A 27,603-nucleotide genomic window follows, 5' to 3' on the forward strand; every position below is an offset into this window, starting at 1 on the left:
GGGCCCATTGAAGTGCTACACATGACCGCAGACCATTTCATTTTCTCTATTCCCTCTAGTAAAATCAAGTATAAAAGCCGACTCTTTAGTTGTGTAGACACGCTTAACTTTTCTAACTCTTAAAGGTTCTTTGATGTGAATTTGGCTATTTTCTTCATGTATTCATTTTCAAGCAGCTGCCAAAATTTGTACTTATGTATATGCTAATAAAAACAAGTTTTGTACCCCGATTTCTGAATTGGAATTTAATTGGTGTGTGTGTGCGATGAGATTAAAGGAGAATGAAATACAATTCGAATACATAGTTTGAGTTTTCTTTACTGCATTTGCACATAATTCTTGGAACAAGCAGAAGACCTGAACGATTTAAAACAACTGGAAACATTAAGGTAAACAAACAAAACAAGCCAGTAATAAAATATTTTCATGTAAAATAATTCTATCATATAAAAAGGAATAAGGGAAAACATTTCAATTTGTATTTACAGAGGCTTTTCTGTGGAGAAAAAACTTTTACAACTTTAGTACCCAAAATAAATGTCATAAGCAGGTCGTGTGCAAAGCTCTGGTATCTGGAGAAAGAGCGGACGGACAGTCTTCCAGCAGGACGGGATCAGAAAGAAACGGCAACAGGCAGCTACGTTACAATAGACAGTGTTGGGCAGCAGGTTTAGTAGCCGCGGAGGGACGAGGCGTCGCTGGTGCGCTCCTCAGAGGCGTCAGAGTGCTGGTCGCTCTGTCTGGAAACTGGACTGAGTGAGTGTTCGTGCTGAGGGTCGGCGCTGCCCTCTAGTGGCCATTGACTGGAACCTCCTGTGAGAAGAAAAAGGAAAATTATGACACCAGGCCACTGACGCCAAACAAAGACACGCATGCAGGAATGGGGAAAAGAGCAACATTTACTCAAAATAACAAACTGCTTGAAGCTCCATTGATCTTGCACATTAAATGCATCTTGCTGGTCATGGGTAGATCTATTCTGCATGTAAGTAAAGCACTTTCCTTACCCATATTACATCACAACTAAAGACACTTGAGTAGTTGTGAGGTTAATAGTTCAAAAGTGGCTTTAGTTTTACAGCTTTCAGCGCCAATATGAACAAACCCTTATGATGTCATAAGAGTGGTGCAGAATGAGAGCTCCACCCCGATCACTGAGATGAACCTCATGTGCAGCGCCGCCTCCACACGCATGCGTCTGACATCGTCACAAGCCGAGATGTCTGGGTCACGTACACGACTCGCCATGCATTGCACAACGGCTCAACCGCCGTCTTTCTCTCTCGTGATACTTTGGTATCTGCTTCATGCAAGAAATTGAAACCAAGTCAACAGCCCTCGCCACTTTCATGCAGCACTTCACTCGGCTTTAAAAGAGGAATTCGCTGATTTGTACGCCTCAAATTCAGTCATCGGGGAAACTGATGTTCCCTGTCGTTGCGAGGCTTGCTTCCTGTTTTTACTGGATTCAGCAAGGAGGGGCTTCAGCACCAACAGGAAGTAATGCCTTGATGCCTTGTAAAGTTTCCCAGACTTCCGCATGGCACTTCATTGGATTTAATGAGTAAACGTCAGCGTAAGTCCCCTTTTAAAGCACTTTACACCTCAGCCCCACTAACCTTCATGTGATCCTCCAGACGGGCCTTTCAGCCCAAAGAGGGTACAGTAATTTGTCTACCATGATCCCACACAGAGAATGAGAGGAAGAGGAAGAGGAAGAGTCGTTGAAGGACAAGTGACAACTGCCGAGTCAAACCACTGTGTATGTAACTGTTATTTGTGTGTAAACTTACCTCTAAATTCCCCCTGGCTTTCTTTAGCACTCCGTGTGTTAGAGCCACTACATCGGAGACAAACAAAGACACCGTCACACACTCGCCGCTTACAAACCGGAATGCAAACGCCTTCTCTTTTAAAGCGAGAAACTCACGCTGATCGATGATGACTCTCTCCATTCCCTCTTTGAGCTGGTTGGTGGAGCGGAGCCTCTTCACCGCTCCGCTCAGCATCCTCTCCTGCTGGGACAACCTGCTCTTCAGCCGGGCGATCTCGATTTTCAACAGCTCGTCCTTGACGTGTGGAGGATGAGACGATTAGAATTGAGCCTAAGAGCCTAAGATGCTGTTAATGTGCGTTGCATGTGTTTGAGGCTTCTTTGTACCTGCTGGTTGTTGTCTCCGGCGATGGTTCCGGCCGGCAGAGAGACCCTCCACACCAGCTTGAGCAGCCTTCCAGCCTCCTCCAGCACTTGCTGCATGGTGTTGGTGCTGCTGGTCAGATTCTTCATATGCTGCTGTTCAACCACCTTCAAAAACGCAGAACGGTTCCTCGTTTTAACAGATCAAAAAGTTAGATTTTCCGTACACGTTAAAGAGAACGGCGCCCCTCTTTACCTTGCTGTTGGAGCCCTGCTGTTTGAGTGCGTGCACACACTCCTGCAGCTGCGAGTCCATGCTGCGCGACAGCCTGCGGCCCTCTGAGATCTGCTTGCGGAGGGCGTTGTAGTCCTCGATCAAGCCCAAAATATGGCGGCCGTTGCGACTGGCCCACAGCTGGTGGCCCGGCACGAGGCGAGAGGGAGCGCCCCAGACGCTGTCGTTGGAGCTGCCGCTGTAAAGGGAGTCGCCGTCTACCTCCAGCTGAACGTGACGCTTCTCTTCTGAAGAGAGAAACGCATGATGGTGTGTTTAATGACACTAAATCACCTCCTGTACATTTGAGAACCAGTTTGTTCATAGATATCTTTGGCCTTTTACACGCCGACTCCTTTACCGTGGAGAATGCTGGTGTGTTCGTTGTGCAGCTGAGAGGACAGACGGACCGAGTCGAATCCTTCGCGACCCGGTGACCTGCCTCCCTCATCTGGGACACAAGCAGATCAAAGACTGAATGAGCCGATCCAAAGATGTGTGTGTGTCTTTGTACAGACGATGAGTGTTGCTGTGTGTGTGTGTTTACCTGGACTAGACCGCAGGTAGTTGATGTTGATGGTGTCAGATCGGTTGGGTCCTCTGAGCAGCTGCTCCTCCAGCCTCTGTCTCAGCGCCGTGTTGGTCTGGATGCTTCTCTCCAGCTGCAGCCGCAGGTGTCTGATCTCAGAGAGCAGCTCGCTCAGGTCCACCGAGCCCGACTGAGGGGCGGGAGGAGACGCCTCGTTGGATTCTGGACGGGTAGAGAAGAATCATCAGAATGAGCAAACAGGTGAAATATGTCAAAGTACATTTCTCAGTGTTTTCACTCAGCAGCTGAAACATTAACAAAACTCTGCAGAAAGAAGTGTAAACTAAAGCATTTTGCGCAAGTTTTTCTCCCCATCTCAAACACAACTGTGCAGATTTACAGCTTCCACTCTCAATCTGTCTAATTAGCACTCAAACCAAATCAAACATTGCATCATCGCTGTACCGTTGTTGTGTGTGCGAGCGTCCGTCTTGATTTTTTCGTAGACTTGCAGCTCGACGCGCAGAGACCGGAGGAGATGCTGGGAGTCGGACAGCTGCTGCCTCTGGAGCGTCACCTCCGACTGCAACCTAAGCACACACACACGATTCTCTAAAAAGGTTCAAGAGTTTCACAAATACTTCAAACTCTGTACTATGAAGGAAAGGGAGAGAATTGAGGAGGATGGGTTTGTGTCGTAGTGTCACGTTGCATTGGGACAGTGCAGGAACGCGCATGTGTGTGTGTGTGTGTGTGTGTGTGTGTGTGTGTGTGTGTGTGTGTGTGTGTGTGTGTGTGTGTGTGTGTGTGTGTGTGTGTGTGTACCTGTGCAGCTCCTCCCTGTTGCAGTGCAGTGCCTCCTGCAGCTGTGTGTTTTCCAGGCTGCTGCGCTCCAGCCGCTCCTGCAGTCGGCCGTTCTCCTGCCTCAGAGCGTCGCAGTCCGTCCGGCTCTGCTCGAGCTTGGCCGTGCGCCTGGCCAGCGTCTCTCGCAGCTTCTCGTTCTCTTTCTGCTTATCTGAGGGGAGCGAGTGTTTCTCCTTTAGTGTTAGACGCCATTTCAGTGACAGAATGGCTGCGTGTGGGTTTGAAGTGTCTTCAACGTGTGTGTGTGTGTGTGTGTGTGTGTGTGTGTGTGTGTGTGTGTGTGTGTGTGTGTGTGTGTGTGTGTGTGTGTGTGTGAGTGAGTGAGTGAGAGCGCTTTACCTCTGGAGCCCAGGTTGAGCTGCTCCTTCAGCGCTTGGTTCTGTCCCCAGAGGAAGCGCATTTCATTGACCAGCTGACTGTGCTCCTCGCTGCCGTTTATGAAGATGTTGGTAGCTGCTGTGCACAGACACACACACACACACACTCTTATCAGTCACTAAATGAAGAGTGTAAAGCGAATAGGAGACGCTGTTCTGTCCACACAGAGGTCCGACGTGTACCTGGGTCCTTCTCCACCTCAGCCAGTCTCCTCTCCAGCTGCTCCCTGAGACGGTCGTTGATTTGGATGCTTTCCTCCAGACGCTGACGCAAAGCTCGGATCTCCTGCAGGTGCTCCACCAGCAGGTCTGACAGGAACACGTTCAAGTTCTCTCAGGTGTTTACAGCAATGAGGCCTTGGAAGTATTAGTATAGTAATATTCCATCCTTACCTTGATTCATCACGTGAGTCTGTTTTCCGGACGCATCCTGCTGCGAGGCGACGTCGCCCTCTCCTTTCCAGCCTCCCGCCTGAGGCCCTGAGCCGTCCCTGTCCCGGTCGTGGCCTTGCTCCTGCTCCTGCTCCTGCTCCTCTTGCTGGGCGCTGCTCTGGGCCATGATGGAGCGGTGCAGGTCTAGCTCGCTACGTAAGGTGGCGTTGAGCTCCTCCCTGCCCCTCAGCTGCTCCTGCAGTCGCCCGTTCTCCCTCCGCAGGCCCTGCAGTCTGCCGACGGCGTCCCTCTGGCCGGGCACGCCTTCCCCCTCGGCTCCTCCTAGGGGAGGGACTTGCTGCTGGACTCCGGGATGCTCAGTGGGATACCGCTGGCCTGGAAATGAGCAGGGAGGCATCAGCCATTAGAGAAAATTAACACTAAAATGCAAAGAAACGTCCAACTTGTCCAACTTTGGCCTTCACTGTGTTTTTCCCTTCACTTAAAATAACCTTAACTCTACTTTGTGCTGTAGTAGCACTTTGGGAAATGTGACCTCAGGTCTGCGGGCCTCTGGGTTCTCACGTGTCCATGTACAGAACTTTGTCCCGGGCCTTCCCTGCCTCTCGTCTCTCCTAAGGAAACGCAATTTGAAGATTGAACCGGATAGCCGGCCACTGAATAATGCAGCTTTAAGTGGCGGCGGATTGAAACGGGACTCCCACTCTGCCCTCGGTCGCCGCGCTTTGTCCCGCAGGACGCCTGGCTGCAGCAGAATGCAGCTGAGTGGAAAAGAAGTGCCATTACCAGAGGGCACTAAGCTAACCGGACCCAAGGACAAGGACTCGGCCAAACTCAATATCATTCCATCAGAGCGAGCAAAGGGGAAAAATATGAATATTTAATGAAGATCACCGAGTTCAGTCACTTGCTGGTCCGGTCGTCTGTGACACCGAATACTATAATTGGATTTGGCTTTCAAACTCATTCCAGGGAAAAAGGAACTATGACTCCATTCTTTTTAAAACCGACGGCTCAAACCGTCTGGAACCTCTTTGGCGTGATGTGATGTGATGCGTTCATACCGTGAAGTACGCTGCCCCCTTGTGTTCCCAGGCTGCTGTGGCAGGAGGCGGTGGCTCTGTCCGAGTGGAACAGGTCGGACTGGGAGCTGTGGTGGCTGCTGGGACTCGGGCCTCTGAACTGGCTCTGCAGGCTCTGGATGAGACGGTTCTTCTCCTGCAGCTCTTTGGACAACCTGCGAGAATGAAGGAGTTTATCACGTCAGTATCTACTCACTGCGATGGATCAAACCACACAGCGAGAAGAGCAGCACTCGAGAGGGACGGACGGAGCTAAAGGCTAATCTGAGGGACGATCGAGGTGGAAACACGCAGCTGGAAAAGAGGACAGAGATCACAGCAAGCTTCCGGCGGCCTCTCTGCGTCGCACGTCCACTCACAGGTCCAACTGCTCCCGGGTGCATTCGGCCAGGCTGAGGTTTTGCTGGACGAGGAGGCCGACGTGCCGCTGCAGCAGCTCTCTCTCGCCCTCCAGCTCCACACGCAGGTCGTCTAGTTCCTGCTGGATCAGAACTGGGCTGTCCGGCTCTACGGCGCTCCCTGGCCCAAGCTCGCCGAGACTTTCCACATCCGCCACAGAGAAACAACGCCTGATATAAGTGAGCCTACACCCGATCAGTACCGTGTTACAATTGAGGTCATTTTGTGTAAACGTGTGTGTGTTCATATCCTGTCAGGCACCCCCGTCTAGACAACCATGACCTCGTTAACGTGTTGATTGACACAGAAGAAAGTATCAGCTAGGTTAAACAACAGGACGCTTTTCCAGCCACAGCCCGGGGTCAAAGGTCAAAGGGTGAACTAGAGGTGAGAGGGGTGTCTTCAAAATCAAAACAGCTCAGCTAACAATCCTCAAAACCAACTAACTAACGACCATAAACAGGGATTTCCTGTGTGAGGCTGAGACGTACCGGTCAGAGAGCTCCAGAGCAGCCGTGCTCTCACTGTCCAGATGAGCATTGCCTAGCAACAGAGGAGTTCAACAAAATAGCAAATTACAATCAAGCTTCCATAAGTACTGAGGTTCTACATGATGATGTTGGGATGCAGTCGGCGGCTTCCGTACCTCTGTCCAGCCGTCCCTCCACCCTGTCCAGGATGCCCAGGCTCTTGTCCAGCTGCTCTTTCACCGCCTCCCCCGTGTAAAAGTCGACTCTGCCGGCCTGCAGCAAGTCCTTCAACGCCCCGCTCAGCTCCTCCAGCTGCCGGCGGTGCAGCGCGCCCAGGTCGCGGCTCTCCTTTATCTGCTGCCTGAGCTGCGACAGCTCCCTGGCCTGAGACTGCACCAGCGAGTCCAGCCTGAGGAGAGGACGGGGACGAAGGGACGATTAGGAATGATTACAAACAAAAAAGGAGGCGAAGGAGAGGTGAGACTCTGATTGGATTTGGGACCTGGCAGGTGAGGCGGAGCGGCTGTGCTGCAGCTGCTCGCCGCTTTGGTTCATCTTCTCCGTCTCTGCATTGGCTCGGCTCTTCTTCTCTTTCACGGCCTGGCTGTTGCCTTCCCTCTTCTCTCTGAGCTGCCCGGCCCTGTGGCTCCTGCCTTGTCCGTGCTCCTCCTTTTGTGCGGAGTTGTCCGAGGTGCAGGTGAGCAGGTCGCTCGACAGGGAGCTCCTGCGCAGTGTGCTTTGCATGTGGAGGATGACTCTGGTCTGGTTTTCCAGTTGTGTCTTCAGCTCTCTGACCTGGGAGCGGAGCTGGTGAGGATCCTCCGAGACGCCGTAGTCCTCGTACATCTGCAGGCTTTTCAGACTCACCTGGAGACAAGATGCGAGACGAGGTTAGGACGGTGTACAAGCGCTTGGTGAATAGTTATGTAGCCTGGAGGAAACGTAGTCTCGGTGTCGTTTACCTTTGGTGAGCTGAGAGCGGGAGAGCTGGGATACGGGGTGGTAGAGGTGGAGTCCAGGTTCTCAGTGGAGGAGAACGTGGCCTGGTCCTGTTTAAGCAGGGACGGCAGGCTTGATGCGCTGCGACTGGGCTTGACTCCAACCTCCAGATCTGGCAACACAGCGGACACAGAGACAGTCAAACAGGGAGGAGACAAGCAGATGAAACCAACTTGGAATTTACGGCAGGATAAGAGAGGAATAGAAAGTGGAAAGCGTTCCCAAACAGAGTGACATCATGCAAGAAACCAAATAGCCGTCCGTTAAAATGAGTTCCACCAAATCCCGGGTTAAGACCAGAAGAGAGAGAGTGTGTGTGTGGTTATGAGAACACAAAGTGAGAGAGACTGTGTCGTTCGCTCCTCATGCAGAGACAGAGAAGAGAGAGAATCCATCCAACAGTTTTGAGATTAGTGTCCCCTCAGGAGACAGACAGACATGCAGCGTCTGCCCGGGCGTCCCCGTCTACCTGTGCTACTGCTCTCTTCTCTATCGTTCTCACTCTTGCCACTGGTTTCGTAACCCAGGTCCTGCAAATCCACCTGCACGCCCTTGTCATCCTGCTCCTGAGCCGGCGCTGGAGGCAATATGCGTTACGTTAGGAGAAGAATGTGATTGAACATCGACTTGTGTCCAAAATGGATCATTTAAGAGGGATTTTGCTGTGTCGGCTAAATCAGTCGTCACTCCAAGTTTCGACTTTGTAAAACAAAAACAAAGCAAATTTGGATTGGATTGAAAGTGAAGCCGGTTTGCGAGCTTTACCTTTCAGTGACGCCTCCATGAGAGGAGTCTTGGCTGAGTTCTGCACGGTGATGATGGATTGCGCTGAGGCCAGTTTCTCCTCCAGGCTTTTGCACGCTCTCTTCTTCTCTCTCAGGGCTTTGTGCAGAGTCTCCAGCTGGACCTGTACGCCCGGCAGCAACCCTCCGCTCACCTCCCCGCAGCCCCTTTCCTGTCGCAGGGAGGCCTGGAGGTCGGAAACCCTTTGGCTCTGCTCGCCGAAGACATCGTAGAGGAGACGCAGGTTGTAATGGAGCTCCTGCTGGGGTTGTTGTTGTTGTCCCCTCCTTTCAGCTGCAGCGGTGGCGGACTGATGGCCGCTGGGTTCCATCGGCCCTCCCAGCTCCGCCCTCGCCTCCAGAGCACCCTGAAGTCTGTCTAAACACACCCACAGGTCCGGGCTGGTCTGCGATGAGTCGTTGTGAGTAAAGGTACAGGTACAGTGAGCGGCCAGAGAGGCTGCCGCAGACTCGGCTGCACTCAGACAGTCAGTCAGAACTTCGATCGTCTGTTTCTGACTTAACATATTAGCAAAAAGTCCCAGATTGTCGTGGCGTTCCTCTACTTCCTCTTTCCTGTGCGAATCTGCTGCTTTAGGCCCAGAGGAGGGACCATGCAGCAGATTGGTGGAGCCCTCTGGACCTGCTGGTGAGATTGAAGATGGCGTGACCTGTTGTAAGGCAGCACTGATGTCCAGACATAAATCACTGACTTGTGCTAGGCTGTCAGAGGCGCTTGGAGGGGAACTTAGCAAGGTGATGGCCTTGTCAGCCATGCCCAGGAGCTCTATAAGCTGGCTGTTGAGCTTCTCCTTCTCCTGCAATGCTTTCTGGAGGTCCATGAATCGGCTGTGGAGAGCGGCGTCGGACCCTGCCGAACCAGAACCCATGCTAGACCCGATCCCGCCCTGGCTATCCAGACTGCAGGCCGTCAGGTAAGCGATGGTGGATTGGGCGGCTTGCAGGGCCTCCACGTACTTGCGGTTGAGCTGGTCCTTCTCCTGGAGCTGCGCGTGGAGCTCCTCCCAGTCGGCCAGCTGCTCGTTCAGCTTGTTGATCAGGGTTTCCTTCTCCTGGCACTCCTGATGCAGGAGCTCCAACTGCGTGAAGAGACTCGAGTCCGCCTGGTGCTGGGTGTGTCCGGCGTCGGGTCTCTGATCAGATCCTGACGCGGCGCTGCTGCTATAAGGTGCGTAACCAAGTGTGGAACCCGGGGAGTCGCTGTCGTCAGGCGATCTGGGGCCATCGCAGTCCGTGGATGATGGATGGCGGTCAGGGCCGATAGCCAAATGAAGCGAGTCATGCGACGTCGGGAGGTCGGAGTCGTGTTGTGACTGGAGAACAACAGTCCGCCAGCCGCTGCTCACCTCCTTCGTCAGCCTCACGGGGACGGGGAGTCGGGATTTGACGCCATCCTGCAATAGAGGCAAAGATGCGTCATTCACACCTTCACACACACACAAAGTCACCTGGATCGCCGTCTGTCTCTCTTCTTCTGCCACGGTGTGAATCTTACCTCGTATCTCGTGAGATGCTGCTTTGCTTTCCTGCTGGTTGAATGACCTTTACTTAGTTGGCTCTCCCTTTCGTTGCAGGCAGCATCGCTTTGCTCGGCGATCACCTCCGCCCTCTGTTCCGTCTTTCTCACTTCACGTCCGTCGCTGCTGTCCCCTGAGGCGTCCCTGCTTTCCTTCTCCTTGGCCTCAGCAGACTGTCCTTCTTTCAGGAGACCCCGCAGCTCCGCCATCTCTGACTGAAGCCTGAGGAGCTCCCCTCTGCCATGAGGGGGGGAAACGTTGATCGTGAGTGAAGGCGGCACTGAGACATTTAACTTTGACCAGCAGAATGAAAGAGAGCTTCTGGATAATGAACGAAATGAACCCAAAAGTGTGTTTGACTCACTTAAGTTGCGAGACTGACGTGGCCCCGCAATCGGCTAGAAGAGATTTCAGTGTCTTGGTGTCTACAATCTTCTCCCCAGAATCTGCCTCCCATATGTCCACGGCGTCACCGCCAGACTGAGCGTGTTCTCTAGTCTGGCCACTGCATATGCTACCATCAACCATCTACAAGTGGAAATGTGGAAATAGGGTTAAAGTTAAGTAGAAAATATGAGGTCTGGTAGTATTTCAAAGCTCCGAATCCCCAATTACAAAAGCTGATCTACTTGGTACCTGTCCCAGTTGGCTGTCTGTCTGGCTCTCTTTGTCCTGACCGGAGTGTTGCGCTCTCTTAATAGCCTTCGTCTCCTGCGTCTTGTCTAGCTGCTAGAGTAATGGGATGGGAGGCGAGTATGACACACATGGCTTGGTAAAAGAAAACTTAATGATGGAACAGAATCCATAAAACACACTGCACAGCAACAGCAGAATGGCGTGACGTGTCTAATGTGGCATGGAAAGAGAGGAGGAGGAGGAGAGAGAGAGAGAGAGAGGCCGTTTCATGGGAGACAGAGATAAAAACAGGGACTGGTTAGGAAAGGTGAAGGAGAGGAGGGAATTTTCTACTACAGACAAGAAATACACTTAGTTAGTGAACAAAGTACCACGAGAGGAAAGAGACATTGGTAAGAGAGAGAGAACGAGCTAAACAGAGCAGAGGTGGAGGTTCAGAGGTTAGATTGAAGTTACTACTACAGGTGGATGTCAGGTGATGACTCAAAGAGAACTTACTACAGATGGACATATATAAAATGTCCCAGATGAATAAAGGAAAGCGTCTCTTTAATTGTACGTTTACGAAACAAAAGTTAGTCGCTGCATCTTGACATCACATCATTCGGAGGTATTTTGCAGTTTCTTACCTGTTTCCAAGGGCTGGTGTTGGCCAGAACTGGGTCGTCTTTGTGCTCTGACCTCTCCGCTAGCAGGAGCCTGTTCTGCAGCTCTGCATTCAGCGCCTGCAGTCTGCTGACGCCGTCCTGCAGCTCCAGCACCTGAGGCCCGAAAAACAAGTACGTGAAGTTAATAAATACGCTCCAGTTCTACTATATAATTGTCCTTCCTGTCTCCGGTTTGGAAAAAAAGCCACACACCTTCTGCTTGAGCTCCGGTGCAGAGAGCAGCGACAAACTCTCTTCCTGCCCTTCGCCCACGCAGATGCTCATGTACGACGTCTGATCGCCAATGAAACTCAAAGTGTCACCTGCGGCACAGAAAACACCAGGTCAGCACCCAGGTGACCGGCCCTGAAGACAGACTGTTGATCGCTAAAAGACCCGGCTGAACCACGTTTACAAACGTAAACTGAAGCGTGTTATCTGGGCCTTACCGCTGTCTTCGGCTCCGCCCACCCCTCCACCGCGGTTCTGGATGGCTCCCAGTCGGGCCTGCAGGGAGGTGTTCCAGCGCTGAGCGTCTTCAAGCTGATGCCTCATGCTCTCCAGTTCTTTAGGATCAACCAGATCCATACCTGGACACACACACACACACACACACACACACACACACACACACACACACACACACACACACACACACACACACACACACACACACACACACACACACACACACACACACACACACACACACACACACACACACACACACACACACACACACACACACACACACACACACACACACACACACACACACACACACACACACACAGCAATGAGTGGACCTGTGTGTGTAGGTGACTTAACAAATAACAATGTATGTCATGTATGTGCATGAGAAAATCATAAGTGTAATGTTAAAGAAAAAAAACCTTTAGAAATGTTATTGCGCGCACACACACCTAACCAAATCATGAAATGGGGAACTTGAAGCCCGCTTGTTCCCAAAACCTGACAGTAAAATAAACTGAGTTCTTCATGCACACAGATCTGCTGCATGTGTGTACTTTGTAAGTATCTACACACACGTTCTTGCACTGGCTGTGACTGAGCCACAGGCTTTACTTACAGATGACCTATTTATACACCTGACTCACTTATGAATAGCACACACACAGGCTGAACACAGAGGCATGTGCATGTTTGTCCACACCAAAGTGCAGCTCTAAGCAATGAACTCATTCCTGTGTGATGTCATAAACTAATATATATTCTGATGAAAACATACGCGGGGAAATGGTTTTCACTTTTTACCTGATATGCATGTTGAATTCCCTCAACAATAAAATATGACAACCTACTTGTGCAATTAAACAATATGGAGGTGGCAGATGGTTGGATGAGTTAGATTAATGAAAAGCATGGAAGAGGAGCGATGAGGTCGACAAATAATTGTTTGTATGGATAACAAGCAGACCTGTGTGCGTGAGAGATACATGATGATGAAGAACAGGAGGATTTAAACATGCAGATGAGAAGGTGAGGACGTACAGAGCAGCTGTGTACAGTACAGTGGGGGGAGGAGAACATGTCATCAGGACAGATCATTGGAGTAAACACAGTGGACGACAAAGACGGGTGTGTTTGTGCATGTGTGTAAGTGTAAGCACTTGTCTGGTCTTGTGTGTTTGCACAGCACCTTCTCTGAGTTTGGCTCTGTGCCGCTCCGTCTCCATGGCCTCCCTTAGCTCCTCATTAGTTTGGATGCTCTTCTCTAGCTGCTGCCTCAGGAGCTGCACGGCTGTCAGCTCCAGCTGCAGAGCGTGGAGACGCTGCGCACTGCAAACACACACAGATACACACAGTAAGGCGTGTTTACTGTTCTTCCATTTCAAAATTGACTAATTCAAAAAAAATCTGCCCGATAAAATAAACTCTATCTTTGATAATTGTTAGCAGTAATTGTGTGTTATTTCCAGTTCTTTACCTGTCCTGCTCTTTGACAGTCTTGACCAGGCTGGAGTAGAGCTGCTGTTCTGTTCTCAGGGCTTTGTTCATGGCCTCGCGCTCCTGCTGCACGGCTGTGAGGTTTGGCAAAGCCTGATGAAGATGAAGAGCAGACAAAGCAGTGGCCTTGATATCACTGTATCGAGTTTTGATGAGTGATATTTCATTCGGCAGCAGAAAATAGTTAGTGGTATACTTTTAGCTGGCTGTCGCCTCCGATCATGGTCCTCTCCCTCTGAGGGAGGCTGGGTGGCGACCTCTCCATGCCCCCGACGGTGACCTGATCCTTGGTGTGATCAGTGCGACTGTCCCCTCTCTGCCTGAGCTGCTGATGAAGAACCTGCTCAGGAACATAATATACTCAATTACTTTCAGCAGAGGTCATCAAGTTCAAACACAGCCAGACAAAAAAGCAAATATCCAAAGCAACTGTGTGTGTGTTTCAATGTGTGATAAGCATTCAGTTCTACTAACAGCGATAATCTCATCCTTGGTTGTCAGAGTGGCGGTCAGGGACTCGATATTGGCCGCCTGACCTTCACTGTGTGCTTCCAGATCGTTTAACAATGACTGGAGCTCTGTTAGTGCAATCTGGAGAAAGAAAAACAAAAAAGCAAGAATATTATAAATGACACAAAAAAGTATAAAAACTTCAAATGGACAAAATCCTTTCTTATTTGCTAACCTTAAGTTCATTCTCCCTCTTCAAAGCTTTATTCAGTGCCTCGGTTTTCTGTGCGAGCTCCTTCTTGAGGATGACGACTGTTTTTTTGGGGAGAGGAATGTTCTCCACATCTTCTTCACTGTTCCTCCTGGACAACTCAGCTGCATAGTACATTCAAATAAACATCAAACACGGGACCAACAGGTACTCTCAAACTCCCCAATGCAGGGGTGTTAAGACCTTTGAATGCCTCACCTTCTCTTTCTTCCAGCTTCTCCTGCATGATCTTGATGGTCTGCCTGAGCTCCCACACGCGAGCTGGCTCCTCTTGCTGGCTCGTCTCAAACACAAACTCACCTCTCTGTTGAGCATGTAGCAGACGCTTCTGCAAAATTTGAAAAGCAAAAAGCACTTTCAGCCACGTCTAAAGATCCAACAGGTACATAAGCCTCACAATCAATTATGGAAATACATTGAATTGCATAAATGTGCGTTGACGCGTAACCATTACGTAAGGTGGCAGCTCTTCCAAACTTCCTCTAAACAGTCATGTATGAGTGAGCTGAATGCTGAATTATGTTCTTCTTCACAACTCAAGACACACATAGAGAGGGAGTGTGTGTGTGTGTGTATGTGCTTGGGTGATGTAATTGACATTTGATTTAAATTTCAAAGTTTTCATTATTCTTGTGTTACTCAAATTTTACTGCAAGATGATTTTATGTTGGACTGCTAAACTTGAGGTTGTAGTTATTGTTTCTGAAAGTGACTTGAAAATTACATTGCCTAATGAATTTTTCTCGAAGGATTGCAAACTGCAGATTGCACTAGATCACTTTTACTTGAATTGAATAAGCAATATAGTTGTACAACGCAGATTATAAGCTAAAACCAGGCTATTATTTGTTGTGGAATAATGCAGTGCATGTTTTGTTACATTTGCTTAAAGATGATTGAAGAAAATATTGAAATATTAACATGGTTGATATTTATTTTGGGAGAATTGCTTGTTATATTAATTGTGTAATAAAACACGATCTGTGGATGAATCATCTAATCGAAAAAAATTATCTGTAGATTAATCATTTAAAAAAAAAAGATCGTTAGGTACAGCCCTACCTCACATTGACCTTCAAGTCATTTAAAGACAAAACGAAGGAAAAGGTTATTCGTATGTTCCCCGGTAGCTTTGATTTTCTTGTACAAAGCTTCTCAGCGTTGTACATCTTGTGTATTTTCCCGGTGGGTGACTGAGTCCCGGAGGATCTTACATTTTCAGCCAGCAGGGCTCGCAGCTCTGCGGTGTCTAGATTGCTCTCCTGGGCCGAGGTGGCACAGTGGTGCTTCTCAGCGGAGGCAAGTAGGTGCTGTCTGTCACACAGCTGCTTCCTCAGCTCCTGGATCTCTTGAGTGTGTTTAGACAGCAGGTGGTTGTAGTGTTCAGCAGACTCCTGGAAAGACGGGGTTAATAATTAGGTAAAGTTGGAAAAGGGATTTTCCTGTCATTTAAATTCAACGCAAATGCTATGTCTGTATATATTCTGTTAATGCATTTGCGGAAAATGTGGAATTAATAAGGCCCTGCTATAATGACCCAGCTTCCCCATAGGGATCATTAAAACCTTATTATTGTGACTATAATTAAGGCTGACCTTGAGGAGTTGGTCCTTGCTGCTAATAGTAGCCAGAAGTCCCTCCACAGCGCTTTCGTTGTCAGCAACCAGCCGTTCCCTGGCCTTCACTGCCTCAGCTAACATAGCCTCTGTGACCTTTAACCTCTGGCCCATCTGCTCAGCGAGGTCGTGCGTGCAGCTCTGCGACTGGCTCAGCATTGCGTCGGCCATTTGCTGAAAAAAAGAGAAGAGGGCGAGGAAGTGAGACACATCAAAGCTTACTTCAGCGACATATATAGAGTAAACACAGTTAGCGTCTAACCTCCATGTCCTTGGTCTTGCCCTGCAGGGAGAGCTGCAACTGGCTGATGATAGCGTCCTTCTCCCTCAGCGATCTGCTCAGGTTCTCCTCCACATCTTGCTTGGATCTCTGGAGGTTCTTCAGTGTGTTGGCAAGGTGCTGTAGCTCTACATCCTTCTCCTTAATCAGGCTGTCAAAGCTCTGGAAGGAGAGAAGAGCAGCAGAGAAGTAACACAGACCGAAAAGACTAATTTGTGATCTCGACTTAGCTTAACGCTAACGCTAGCTAACGGCTGCAACTCACGTTGATGGTTTCCTCGTTGTGAGCGAGCAGGTTGTGGAGTCTCTCAAGATCACGCTCTTTCTCCCTTAGACACAGCTGCAGCTGGTGGATCTCATTGTCTTTCTCCTCAATCGCGGCAAACTTCTCATCCAGTGCTTGCTGCAAGTGGGAAATGACAAAATGGCAGAATCAGAAAACGATGGGCATGGTCTCGATGACAAGATTCTACAGAAGTGAAGCAGACATTGAGCAGACCTCCAGAGCCTTCTCCTTCTCTTTCAGCCTCTCTCGCAGCTTGGTCAGCATGATGTCGCTTCCTCCAGGGCTTCTGCTGTGTTCAAAGTCTCTGAACATGTTCATGTACTCCTGAGGTACACATAGAGAAACAGTTTTAAACTTTTTTTTTATGTCTTATCTTGAGGGTTACTCAAGATTTAAATCAGTCTGCATCATTTACCTGCAGTTGCTGCTCTTTATCAGCCAGGCTGGAGGTGAGCCGTGTGATGGTGACCTCAAGGGCCTGTAATTTCCTGTTAGTTTGGTCCAGCATCTCCTGGTACTGCTGCTCCAGGGCGCACTCCCTGGCCCCGATCTCTGCACTCAGCTTCTTCAGCTGATTTTGGAGATCCTGGAGGGGGAACAAATAGATTCAGAATGACTATCTTTCCACCAAACCTGTTTTCGCTGGAACCCGACAACTGCAGCACTGTCTTACATTCTGTGCTTTGTCGCCCTTTGTCTTTTGCTGTTGCAGATCGTCAAGTTCAGCCTCCAGCTGCTTCTTTGCCTGCTGCACGTCTGCCAGCTCCTGCTCCTTCCTGCCCAGGGAACGCTGCAACTTCTGGGCTTCCAACACTTTGGTGTGGTGCTCCCCCTGGAGTTGGGCCAGCTCTGTTTGTTTGGCCATCAACAGATTCTGGTGTTCCTCCGCCCCCTGTGGAGAAAGACGCAACAATGTTAATGGCAACCAAATGGTAATGTCTAGGATACAGAGCGATCAGCAGGGAGAAGGTGACCTGCCTGATATTTCTTTAGTTGGGCTTTGTGTGCTGCATCTCTGGCCTTGGCCAAAGCCTCATCTCTGTCCTCAATCTCATGACACAGCTCCGTAATCTGGCCACAGCATTAGGACAGGAACAGGAAACAACGAGGGGTAACTGTTAATCACAAATCTAAATCCAGTGTTGTTGTGGTTTCAATTGTTCTACAGTCAAAAATGAGTGAAACTATGGTGACATGCTGCATTGATCTCACCTCTTTTTCCTTTTCCCTAAGGACCTGAGTGAGCCCCTGGATCATTTTATCTCGCTTCAGAGCATTTTTCTTCTCAGAGTCGAGTTCTTGCTCGTTCACCTCCAGTTTCCCAGACAGGTGCTGTTAAATATAGTTTATCTTTATCTTAACCTCACAGTCCGACTGATCACAGTGACAACATTTGTCTCCATCCGTATACCTTGTTCTGATTCTGGGCTTCATCCAGTGTTTTTGACAGGTTCGCATTGGTTGTCTTTACCAGGGTGAGCTCTTCAGTCAGCAGTTTATTATTGGACTCCAATCGCTGAACCTCACCTGGCTTCAAGGCAAATTCACAGAACACACAAAAACACAGAAGTGAAAATCATATTAATATCTGTGGGTAAATTAAGTGACAAGGCTGCTATTTGTCACTGCACATTACCAGTGCCGGTTAAGTGGTTTGTCCTGTAGAGCACTCTTCCTCAAATCTGACACGTCAATCTGACACTCATCATCAAATTCCTCTGCAAGGTCAGGAGTAGACTCTTTCTCTATTTGTTTGTGCTTGGTAGTTTAAACCTTTAACTACCTCTGTGAGGTTTGTTGAAACAATAAGGAACACTAAACAAATGAAAAACAAATCTGAGTGGCTCCCTGAGATAAATACATCAGCGTGAATGTTTGAGATTCTGTGTTTTAATTCTTAAACCAATGTTGTTTCCGTCTTTGTTGCTCTGTGCTCATCAGTGTCCTGTCCCTGGACAAAGTTCACCGTTCAGTCAGACAGTATGAGCGTTACTGTCGTGATCTGTTTGTTTGGGGAGGGGAGCCTCAGGAAATTCCTCTCGGGAGTTTTCCCTGAACTGCACTTATCTGTGTGACAGTAAGTCAGAGTGGCACGTCCCTGAATGACTTCCCCATCTTAGACAATACTGCAGTGCCGACAGAGCATTATGCTCGCATGCTCTATGTGGCCATGCAGCTCAGCTGACAAACAACAGGTTGGCCTTGGGAACTGACTGAGGTGATTGCTGTCTATCCATTTGGCTCCCATAACCAACCTGCTGAAAACGGGTTGTGTATCTACAGCTTGCAATAATAGTGTTTTGCACTGAACATGTAGAGAGTGCAGGCTGCTTCTATGTGACTGCAATATCCTGAAATTACCTAAGGTTAGGTTCATTTTCCTCCATCTCAGCTAATTCAGCTTTCCTTGTGGTACACGTAACTGTATAGCCACAGGAGTCACTGGCTTGTTTAGAACCCTGCACATCTGAACCCTCAGTTGCCTTTAAGACGAGGCCTTGACTCAAACACGTGGCTTATGGTCGATCATCTCTGTGGGTCTGTCACTCTTCTAAACAACACTATGATATACTATGAAGTCCTTGGTTTGCTCCCCTCCCCAACAGCAAACGAGCAGATCATAACAGTAACACACCTTAGCCATCGTTCTCAGCAGTGCTGTGGTGGTTGCATGGAAAACTCATGGAGAAAATAAGCTCTGATGTGACACCGGTCAGATCCCAGTTAACTACAGTACAGAGAGTCTGACTAGATGGTTTAGTCAAGTCAATTTTATTTGCATAGCCCAGTGGTACAAAAGGTTGGTTATGAGAGCTTGGGTAAACACCAGTCTACTCAGTCGACTGGACCAATGTGTTTGCTGGTGAAATGCAAGGCACTAGTCTACCTTGCTGTCCTTGTGTGCAGCAGGCAAAATTATACGCAGTAGACTTTCTGATCACTGCTCAATTCAGGTCACTGGGTTATGATGTGGTTGTGCTGGAGCTTCTGTGAGTTAATACAATCTTTGCACACATATTGCCAAACTGTAGTATCCCCTGCTGAAATCATCAGCACATAACCTGCAATGCTACTAGCTGAGATGGGGAGGTCACTCCGAGTCACGTGCCAAGTGCAAGTAATGATGTAAACGATGTAAGAAAAGACAAGCCAAACCGGAAAAACCCAAGCTTTATATAACAAAGCAACCAAAACAAAAAAATCCCAGTCACTAAAACATGCCAAAGCACATAACCTCAAGGAGAGCAACACACATCATCTGAGAGACAGCATGACGCTTTCAGCAGCACAACAAAGAACATAGCCTGTGTGCTTCTGTTGGTGTGTGAGTGTTTGTGCTTGGGTGACCTAAACGCTTATGGCCTGAACCAAGACTATAACTGAGAACAGTGACATAACAACAAATGACATAAAGAATCTCCTGGTTGAGAAGACAGAAGTGTCAAGAAAACATTGATGAGTGGAACGGAGCCACAAAAGCAGATTCTAAGAGCGCATGGTGGCAAATGTTGTGACGATTGATTGAAAAATTGTGACCAAGAAAAACAAATCACAGACCTGGTTGCTTTGCTGGGCTTTGTCCTTCTCTTGATGTAAATCAGCCCTGAGTATCTAGAACAAAAACAATGAAGGTCATTTGATAGATGAAATCAGTTTGGAATTGTTTCTGGAAGACGACTGGCAAAGAAAAGGTCATACCTCAAGTTCCTGATCTTTCTTGGCGATGAGAGCAGACAGCTGTCGCACAGAGTCGGCGGATGGTGCATCTGCTACCGGGTCTGCGTTGTTCTTCTGATGGACTGCAGCTTCCTGGTTTTGTAAAGTGATCTTGAGCTGCTCGATGATGCTGGTGTGACGAAAAAGGAATGGAAGCACTTTAAAGCTGAACAAAAACAAATAAAGGTTAACATGCACCTATATCTAATCAACGTGTATTTCCAGAGGTCCTACCCGTCTTTCTCCTGCAGGGCCTGCTGCAGGTCGTGGACCTGGCTCGGGATGGGGTGAAGGGCGCTGGACAGACCCAGGGCTTGGAGCTGCTTCTCCATGGCAATATTCTTCAGCTTCTGCTGCTCAGCAATGGCTGCCATCTTCTCAACCTCCTCCTCAGATGTTTGCAGACACTGATTGAAGGCACAAAGACGAAATGAGGAAAGTCCCAAAGCAGGAATTAATGAATACAGCCCAGATCAGGTAGTATGGTAATAAATCTAAATGAATTTGTAGTAGCTCTTGAAGGCTTTAATATGAACCTGTTGGAGCTCAGCTAGCCTCTTGTTAAATGCATCTCTCAGTGCATCCATCTCCCTCTGAGCTTGCTCCCTCACACGCTGAGGTTCTCCAGATTCCCGGCCTGCTAGACTCTCCAGGGCTTTCCTTCAAATAAACACAGGCAAGAATGAGTCGATGCCCTCACACATTGCCAACAAACAACATTTTACCGCCTTCTGAGGCTCTTGCTTCGGTCCAAATCCCAAAAACAATTTGATTCTATTTGAGAGGTTGAACTAAATATTGTGAATGTTAAAACAATTGTCTTCAATAGCTTTATTTCACAGTTGTGTACTTACGATGCCGACACAAGCAGCTCCTGTTTCTCAGCCATCTCTCGCTTCATGGACTCCAACTCCACCTTCAGCTCAATGTTCTATGCACAGACAACATTCAAGCCATTAATGCACACAGTTTGGAGTTTTGGAGCTCTTGCAAAAATATGTTTCTCTTCATGACAGCCCCACTCCTGATATGGCCAAGTATGATTTCTTTTTATAATGTGTACATACAGATAAAATTCTTTCATGACACCCCATTTCTCACATATAGTGTAAAAAGACGAGGAGAATCCAGGTCTCAATCCCAAAAAATACAAGAAGCTGGTTATACCAACACCAATGTGGTAGAACAAAGGCCAGCTGTTGGCAGGGCTGGTGATCGCATTCAGTCTCAGCAGGAAACACTGAGTCACATGTGGGCCACCAGGGGCGCACACACAAAAACACAAGACAAAGCCAGAGAGACCCAACCACCTTTTTGCATATTAACAGAATACAACACACCGTTTTGAATACGTCCTCTGTGGAGTCGTCGCATTTCTGCTGCATGCGCTCCTCCATGAAGTAAATCCGCAGCTTCAGGTTAAAGTTCTCTTTCTTCAGAGCTGTGATTTGCTGCAAATGGAACAAAAGGAGGAAAACGCACGGCACGTCATTTTGACTTATGACTTTGGACATGAGAAAAAAAAAGGCAAGGGCAGACAAATCAGGTCAAAGAATAACAAACGTTAAGCATTATATCCCTGGAGAAAAATGGGAGGGAATGTTAACATGGCGGTATGAAAGCTGGATGTGTATGGTTATTGTTAAAATGAAGGGAGGCCTTCATGCTCGTATGTCTGCATCTGAGGGCACACACTCAATCCTGTGTGTGTGTGTGTGTGTGTGTGTGTGTGTGTGTGTGTGTGTGTGTGTGTGTGTGTGTGTGTGTGTGTGTGTGTGTGTGTGTGTGTGTGTGTGTGTGTGTGTGTGTGTGTGTGAAGTAGACTGTGCATCATTGTGCTCCAGGCTCAGAGCGGCATACATCTGGTAATGGGGGTTGAGGGGGAGACTGTCCAAAAAAAGGGGGGAGGATGTGTGGGGGTAGGAGTTTGGACCACTCTGTCAACCTCTAATCACAGAGCCAGCCAGTTAGCCGCAGCCAAACGTCGGAGGATGCATTCCGATGAAATGCTGAAATGTAGGCTTCAACCCACCTCCATCGTCCCGCTGCGCACACACATTCAATCTCCATAAATGGTCACTACAGCCTGATTTAGCCAGACAGAGAAGGAGGTTTAATAAATTGTGTTCAGGGTTTTGTGCGGTGGGGAGATGTAAGAGTTTGAGAGTTGATTTTCGTGTGTTTTTAATTTAATTTAATTTCTTCTGCACAGTTGTTGTTTTTATATGTTTATCGCACCAATAACCAGACAAAATCCCTTTCAAGTGTAAACTTAATTGGCCATAAAAGCTATTCTGATGTTCATCGTCTGAAATGTGATCAAAGAATACTGAAGTCCCTCTTCGCATGAATCAAGCGCATATCAGCACTTCTCCGCCTACTGCAATCCTCTGCCGTTACACGTCACCCAATGAAAATCACTTACATTCTCATAGTCCTTCATGGTGAGCGCTTTAATGGGGGACATCTTCTCTGAGAAGGATGGAGCTGTAAAAGAGCAAGAACATGGAAAACAAGACAGAGTTATTTCTGCTCTGCTGGGTCACGACTGCGCTGTGTCGTCTCTGCTTACATATACACTCAGGAATGAACCTCAGTATCTACATATCAGAGAAAGAGAGAACAATCATATTTTTTCCACTTCAGAGGAATCAGAGTGAGAGAACATTTGGAGAGCTGCCCTGTTTCAACCGGTTGAAAGCGGGCCGGCAGCTGATCATATAACAAGCCGCGTTAGTCAACAGCCCATTTCGCAACATCAGCTCGGCATTTCTGGTTTGACTGTGTGACAGTTAAAGCCCCTTCACCTCTCACCACCGCGCCAACAGCTGCTTGTTTGGTCACATGTCAGTCCTAAATCAGACAGATGTGGTTTCAGTCCTCATTGCTTTCGTCAGTGTAACAATAATCTGTATTTGTGGAGAAGCCATGAGCATGTCAGCCCCTGACGCAGCAGCAGGACGCAAGATTATGCGGCTGCCATGGATGGGAATGAAGAAGATCCCACGGTTTGAGGTGATTCCTATAATTAAGGAATAATTTGGGTTATTTCCACCCTCTGCCTAATTTAATCGTTTCTGCTCTCATGGCGACTGACTTCAGTGATGTAATCGGACATTAAGTCATGGTTGAAGGGCTGAGATCATCTTTGTAGAGATTTATTGTATTCTTTTCTCTCTCCGCCCTTGGACAGCCCGGGGGTCACTAGGCAACACAGCAGCTGTCCCAGTTAGGAACAGACACTTCCCAGTATGTACGCACTGAGGAAATCATGGATTACCTCACATTTTATAACCTGCTGTCAGAATACACTTCTCTGGAAAGCAAGGAAACCAAAGAGATGCAACACAGGGGTTGAGCTGCAGGCTGCACCATTAACCAGGTAAATAAGGGCCCAGATGCTGGAAACAAACAGTGGCAGAGCTTTGCATCAGTTTCTGAGCAGTTCCACAGAAAGGGACAAAAGGAAACACAGCTGTGGGAAGTTTCACTCTAGGCAGTTACGTTTTGATGCCAGTGCCAATTCCCTAAGAGAAAATGAGGGTGGGTGTGTGTGTGTGAGACAACTGGTGACAGAGGGCTTGAAACCATCTTTAAGGACGAATTAGAAGACGACCAGCATCCACAGTAACAAGACAAGAGCCGAGTCTGTGACCAAATACAGTAACGTATGGACACAATTAATATTACTGTAGCCACTTACAAAAGCCAGAAAGCTGAGGTCACCCGGTCATGTTCTTTTTTGATGTCTGCCACTTCCCAAAAATTCAAAAAGAGGCATTGTTTGGCTGATAACACCATTTTAACTTCACACAACAAGCACAGATACTAGACTCCTTAAAATACCTGCGCTGACCTGACTCTGTAAAAGCATGCATGTGTGTGTAAAAGGGGCATGCAAGACACATTTCAGATTGCCTAGTTTGCATGGTGACGTGTTCGCATGTGTGATTTGACCCAATAAAGATTCTATCTATCTATTATGTTTGTTTGACAACAGTTTTCTTTACTTGAAATGGTCCTGTCCTTGCATTAGTCCACACGTGACACCCAGACAGACAAAGCTGTTGACCTTGGATCAATAAGCAGTTGTTAAGTGACATACACATATTATTAGCCTCAACCTTAGTATGTTATTGGCCCACAACAAGAGCTTGAGAGTAAATAAGAAGAGAGTTTGGCTGGTTAACATCGCCCTGTCAGTCCCTCAGCACCGCTTAAGAGAAACTACAGGAGGTCACGGCAACGATTCGACAGCAGTATTAATTAACACACAGGGGAGTGAAACCTAAAAAGACAGAGAGACGGAGAGAAAGAACACAGGAAAGCCTCACTGTACCTGTCATGCTGCCTGAGGAAAAGTCTCCCACATCTATGGAGTCTGGCAGTCTGCAGCTGGGAACAAAAAAATATTCCGTTAGAAATGCCGCCCAGTTCCTATGGACCACTGTTATTGGAACATTGTCACATTTTCATCAGATTCAAAACCAGACAATTTTAAAAACAGGATTCCAGCTGAGCCACTACCCTTATACACAAACATGCAGCTGATTTTTGTTTTTCTTCAAATAACACAAATCTGTGATGTTTACGCAATACTCACATTGGCCAGTTCCCCTGAGCCCTTGGGACGCTCCATAAATAGCTCAAGAATTACTCTCTGCTTCATCTACATCCACTCTGACACTGCCTCCCCTCTTTGTGTGTGTGTGTGTGCGTGTGCGTGTGTGTGACCATGTGCCAGTGACAGCCTAGCTCTCATGTTCAACCAGGCAAGAGGGGAGAAAAACAAATGGGTAGACGGAGAAGGCTTTCATTGGTAGACAAGTAGCCTACTGTCACTGTGATCAGTCAAGCATCACACAACGACAGGAACACTGGCGTCACTCAGCGAGATGATACAATGCACCAAACATCAGCAATACACATCTGGACCACAGTCACACTTAGTGCAGAGCCACAAAACGTGGGCACACTAATCACCATCATTATCGCATCTTATCATGTTGGTTCTTTAACCGTGAACCAGCAAATCCATCTGCTTTTAAAAGGGAAACTGTGTGGCAATGACTTTGATCCCTGTGAGTAATCAGCTACAACAGATTTTGTGAACCTGAAGAAGAACTATTTGTGTTCAAGGTGACCGTAATTTGATCGTTTGGTATGAATATCACTCGAGTTGCATTTGTCTGCTGCAACAACAACCTTTATGCAACCGTAAAGACATGGAAGAACTAACATCAAAATATGACACAATGGGAAATGATCAAATACTTCTACTGATAAAATGATATACAAGAAGAAGAAGAAGAAACGTAGTAATTCTGCAGAATTCTGGTGGTTTATATATCATATGTATGGACTGAATCATTGCATTACTGAGGTTTCACATGCCTGGCAGCTTCTTCCTGTATACAGACAGGAAGCATCTCAAACACGAGTTATATCGTCTAAAAGCCTCGAACATAAACGCGTCCAAACATCTGCAACTGCCCAAATTAAACCTCTACAAAAAGACCAGACGAGATTAAAAACGAAGTTAAAAGTGAAAACTACACGAGCACACAGTGGAAACAATGTATGAGGTTGTAAACAGCGACTTCCCCCCCTCCCCTGTGATCAGCTGCCAGAAAACCATCAAGTATAAAGAACAGTTTAAACGAGGATACAGAGGCATATGTCCTTATATCTGCAGTGAATCGGGTTTCAAAATTACAGAAATTAGTAATTCAAACCGCACATATCAGCTAACATCTTGGATTACCGAAGGCACGCTTACCACCTGGATGAACCATTTTAAGCACACATACACACGCAGCACACTGTGTCACGTCGGGAGTGTGTGTTTACAAGAAACGAAGGGACGTTACAAACTAAAAACACACAAGAGACGCGATCTATAATTATAGCATTGTTGTTGAGCAGAGCTATTAATGCATAATTTACCTACCAAATCACACTCTTCTCTGCTGTCCAGCACACAGGAAGAAAACAAATACATCACGATTTAACCCCACGTTTTGTAAGAGCGTAGAGACGTGGCTGCAGCGTCTGAACCCCGCTGAGAACTAGTTTCCTCTGATAATTTCCGCTTTCTTTCCCTCCCTGAAGCCTGCATACATCAGATTCATGACATTGTACAATAACATAAAGGTGATTACTCGCGATTTTAACAAGCGTTATGCATGACATGACACTAAACATCTGAGACATATTGCCAATTTTCGTATTTCTTTTGATTTAGTTTGTATTGTATAGCTCCAACCTTCAACACAAACACTAATACAAACGTGTCAAACTTCCTTATGTGTCTGTCTGTGATGCACAAAGACATTTTGTGTCAGTGTAACCAGTGTTATTCAAATAAATCTGTGTTCGTGAAGGAGCTCAGTACTACCAAATTAAGACATTAGATAACAAATACTTAGATAAACTGTTCGCGTAACGTACATCACGTTAGAATCCGGTTATAAACAAGTTAAGTTTTGTAATGTGGTGAAGCCTAAAACGTGTAAATACAAACAGCTAGCATGTAGGTTAGTTAAACTTTTTATCCAGAAAGAGTACAACATTATTTTCTCTATAGTTATAAAGCTAACTTTACATTTGACGTAGCTACTTGTGGTACAACTAATTAAATATGAAGAATAAAATCGTGATGTGCGAGTGAAGCTGTGTTGTTCCAGTAAACAGTCGGTACCGCCTGCAGAGGGATTACCAGGTTCCGCAGGGTTACCGTATCCTATAGCAGCGTCTTTTATGCTAACACTGGATCGCTAGCTAACATTCGTAATCTTACCTTCCGTTGATATCAACGGGGAGCGTCTGATCCTGTCCTAGGACGGAATCCATCATACTGGTTCACCTATTCCGTGTTTTCGTCAAAGTAATCCGCCATTTTAACAAATAACCGCAATGTAATCTTCAAAAAGCGGGACGCATTTCAAAATAGTCCTGGCTACCGCCATCATGATATGGTAAACGTCACCACTGTGCACGCTGAAGATTCCTGCTACCTTCACGTGCTATACAAAATTTGGGATTTACTCACCAAAACTCCCTCTATTAATAACATTCAAATATAGACTTGATTATGTATAACGATAAACATGTGTTCTTAAATATATTCATGCTCAGCGAAGTGATTTTTGTCACAATTTTGCTTATTCGCTCAACAGTTTCGGACGTAGAGACACAGGATTTACGAGGTACATGGGAATGCAGCATGAATCCGGGTGGATACTGGGACAAAGTGATTGGCTCAAACAAAAACGTAGGCAGGTTAGAAAAATAACGACGCGGTGCGGAAAAATATTTGACCCGTTTGTTTTTATGGCGCTGTCAAATCACTGAAGTAAGGGAGTGACACTTTTTAACCAAGAGTTCAAAGCTGCGTGATACTGTATTTGACTGGAAGAACACATATATTACGAGAAAATCCCTCCCTAAAGTGGAACATCAGTTCAACACAATACTCGCACTTCTTTAACATGACTGATTAAAGCAGTGCAACTGATAAAATCATCTTCACGTGATTGACACTGCAAGGACGTTACAGAGAGGGGGGGGGGGGGGGGGGGGGGGGGGGGTAAACACTTGATGCGTATGCAGTGGGATGGTGGGTGTTTTCCGTGGCCTCTTATAATAATTAACCTTAACACGAAGGGAATTCAGTCTCCAGCAAAATGTTTCATTATTTCGCAATCATTATAGGGAAGGAACGAATATCTATAATTTTGTGAACGTGTCGCGTCCTTGTAAACATGAAACGGGTTCCTCCCACAGCATGACTATGTTCAGCAATTCTCTCTCTTCTACGTGTCATGAATACACAGAACAATAGCGACACCAAGCGGTGTAACTGTTAGTTGCAACGGTGCACCATTCC

The 27,603-nt window shown here is 47.4% G+C and overlaps 1 protein-coding gene across 7 annotated transcripts; it reads right to left on the reverse strand.

Moving 5' to 3' along the window:
- Positions 1 to 292: 292 nt before the first annotated feature.
- On the reverse strand, positions 293 to 26,697 carry cdk5rap2 (CDK5 regulatory subunit associated protein 2). Of its 7 annotated transcripts, none has more exons than XM_076158650.1 (51): positions 26,515 to 26,697; positions 24,055 to 24,110; positions 22,141 to 22,202; positions 21,056 to 21,166; positions 20,570 to 20,646; positions 20,252 to 20,375; positions 19,950 to 20,122; positions 19,698 to 19,845; positions 19,557 to 19,610; positions 17,410 to 17,529; positions 17,211 to 17,330; positions 16,977 to 17,069; positions 16,672 to 16,890; positions 16,414 to 16,584; positions 16,212 to 16,322; positions 15,978 to 16,115; positions 15,695 to 15,874; positions 15,412 to 15,606; positions 15,031 to 15,210; positions 14,015 to 14,144; positions 13,781 to 13,920; positions 13,570 to 13,686; positions 13,292 to 13,435; positions 13,076 to 13,188; positions 12,788 to 12,927; positions 11,577 to 11,717; positions 11,341 to 11,450; positions 11,110 to 11,241; positions 10,481 to 10,570; positions 10,209 to 10,372; positions 9,823 to 10,081; positions 8,290 to 9,721; positions 7,994 to 8,101; positions 7,488 to 7,636; positions 7,028 to 7,392; positions 6,702 to 6,934; positions 6,547 to 6,598; positions 5,639 to 5,811; positions 4,575 to 4,949; positions 4,365 to 4,490; positions 4,144 to 4,260; positions 3,766 to 3,955; positions 3,406 to 3,530; positions 2,959 to 3,162; positions 2,773 to 2,862; positions 2,394 to 2,659; positions 2,162 to 2,305; positions 1,931 to 2,069; positions 1,794 to 1,840; positions 1,620 to 1,674; positions 293 to 813 (listed from the first exon to the last, which is right to left on the reverse strand). In XM_076158650.1, exons 1-51 carry the CDS (start codon positions 26,568 to 26,570, stop codon positions 671 to 673), a joined length of 8,601 nt encoding a protein of 2,866 aa, XP_076014765.1. In that variant the 5' UTR covers positions 26,571 to 26,697; the 3' UTR covers positions 293 to 670. The 7 variants fall into 7 exon arrangements, with proteins under 7 accessions (XP_076014765.1, XP_076014766.1, XP_076014764.1 ...); XM_076158651.1 differs by having other exon boundaries at positions 4,144 to 4,257; positions 10,481 to 10,573; XM_076158649.1 differs by having other exon boundaries at positions 10,481 to 10,573.
- Positions 26,698 to 27,603: the final 906 nt, after the last annotated feature.

Source organism: Genypterus blacodes, unplaced genomic scaffold, assembly GCF_046128005.1.
Source record: "Genypterus blacodes isolate CSIRO-AG114 ecotype Tasmania unplaced genomic scaffold, CSIRO-AGI_Gbla_v1 ptg000085l_1, whole genome shotgun sequence".
In the NCBI taxonomy this organism is placed as follows: domain Eukaryota; kingdom Metazoa; phylum Chordata; class Actinopteri; order Ophidiiformes; family Ophidiidae; genus Genypterus; species Genypterus blacodes.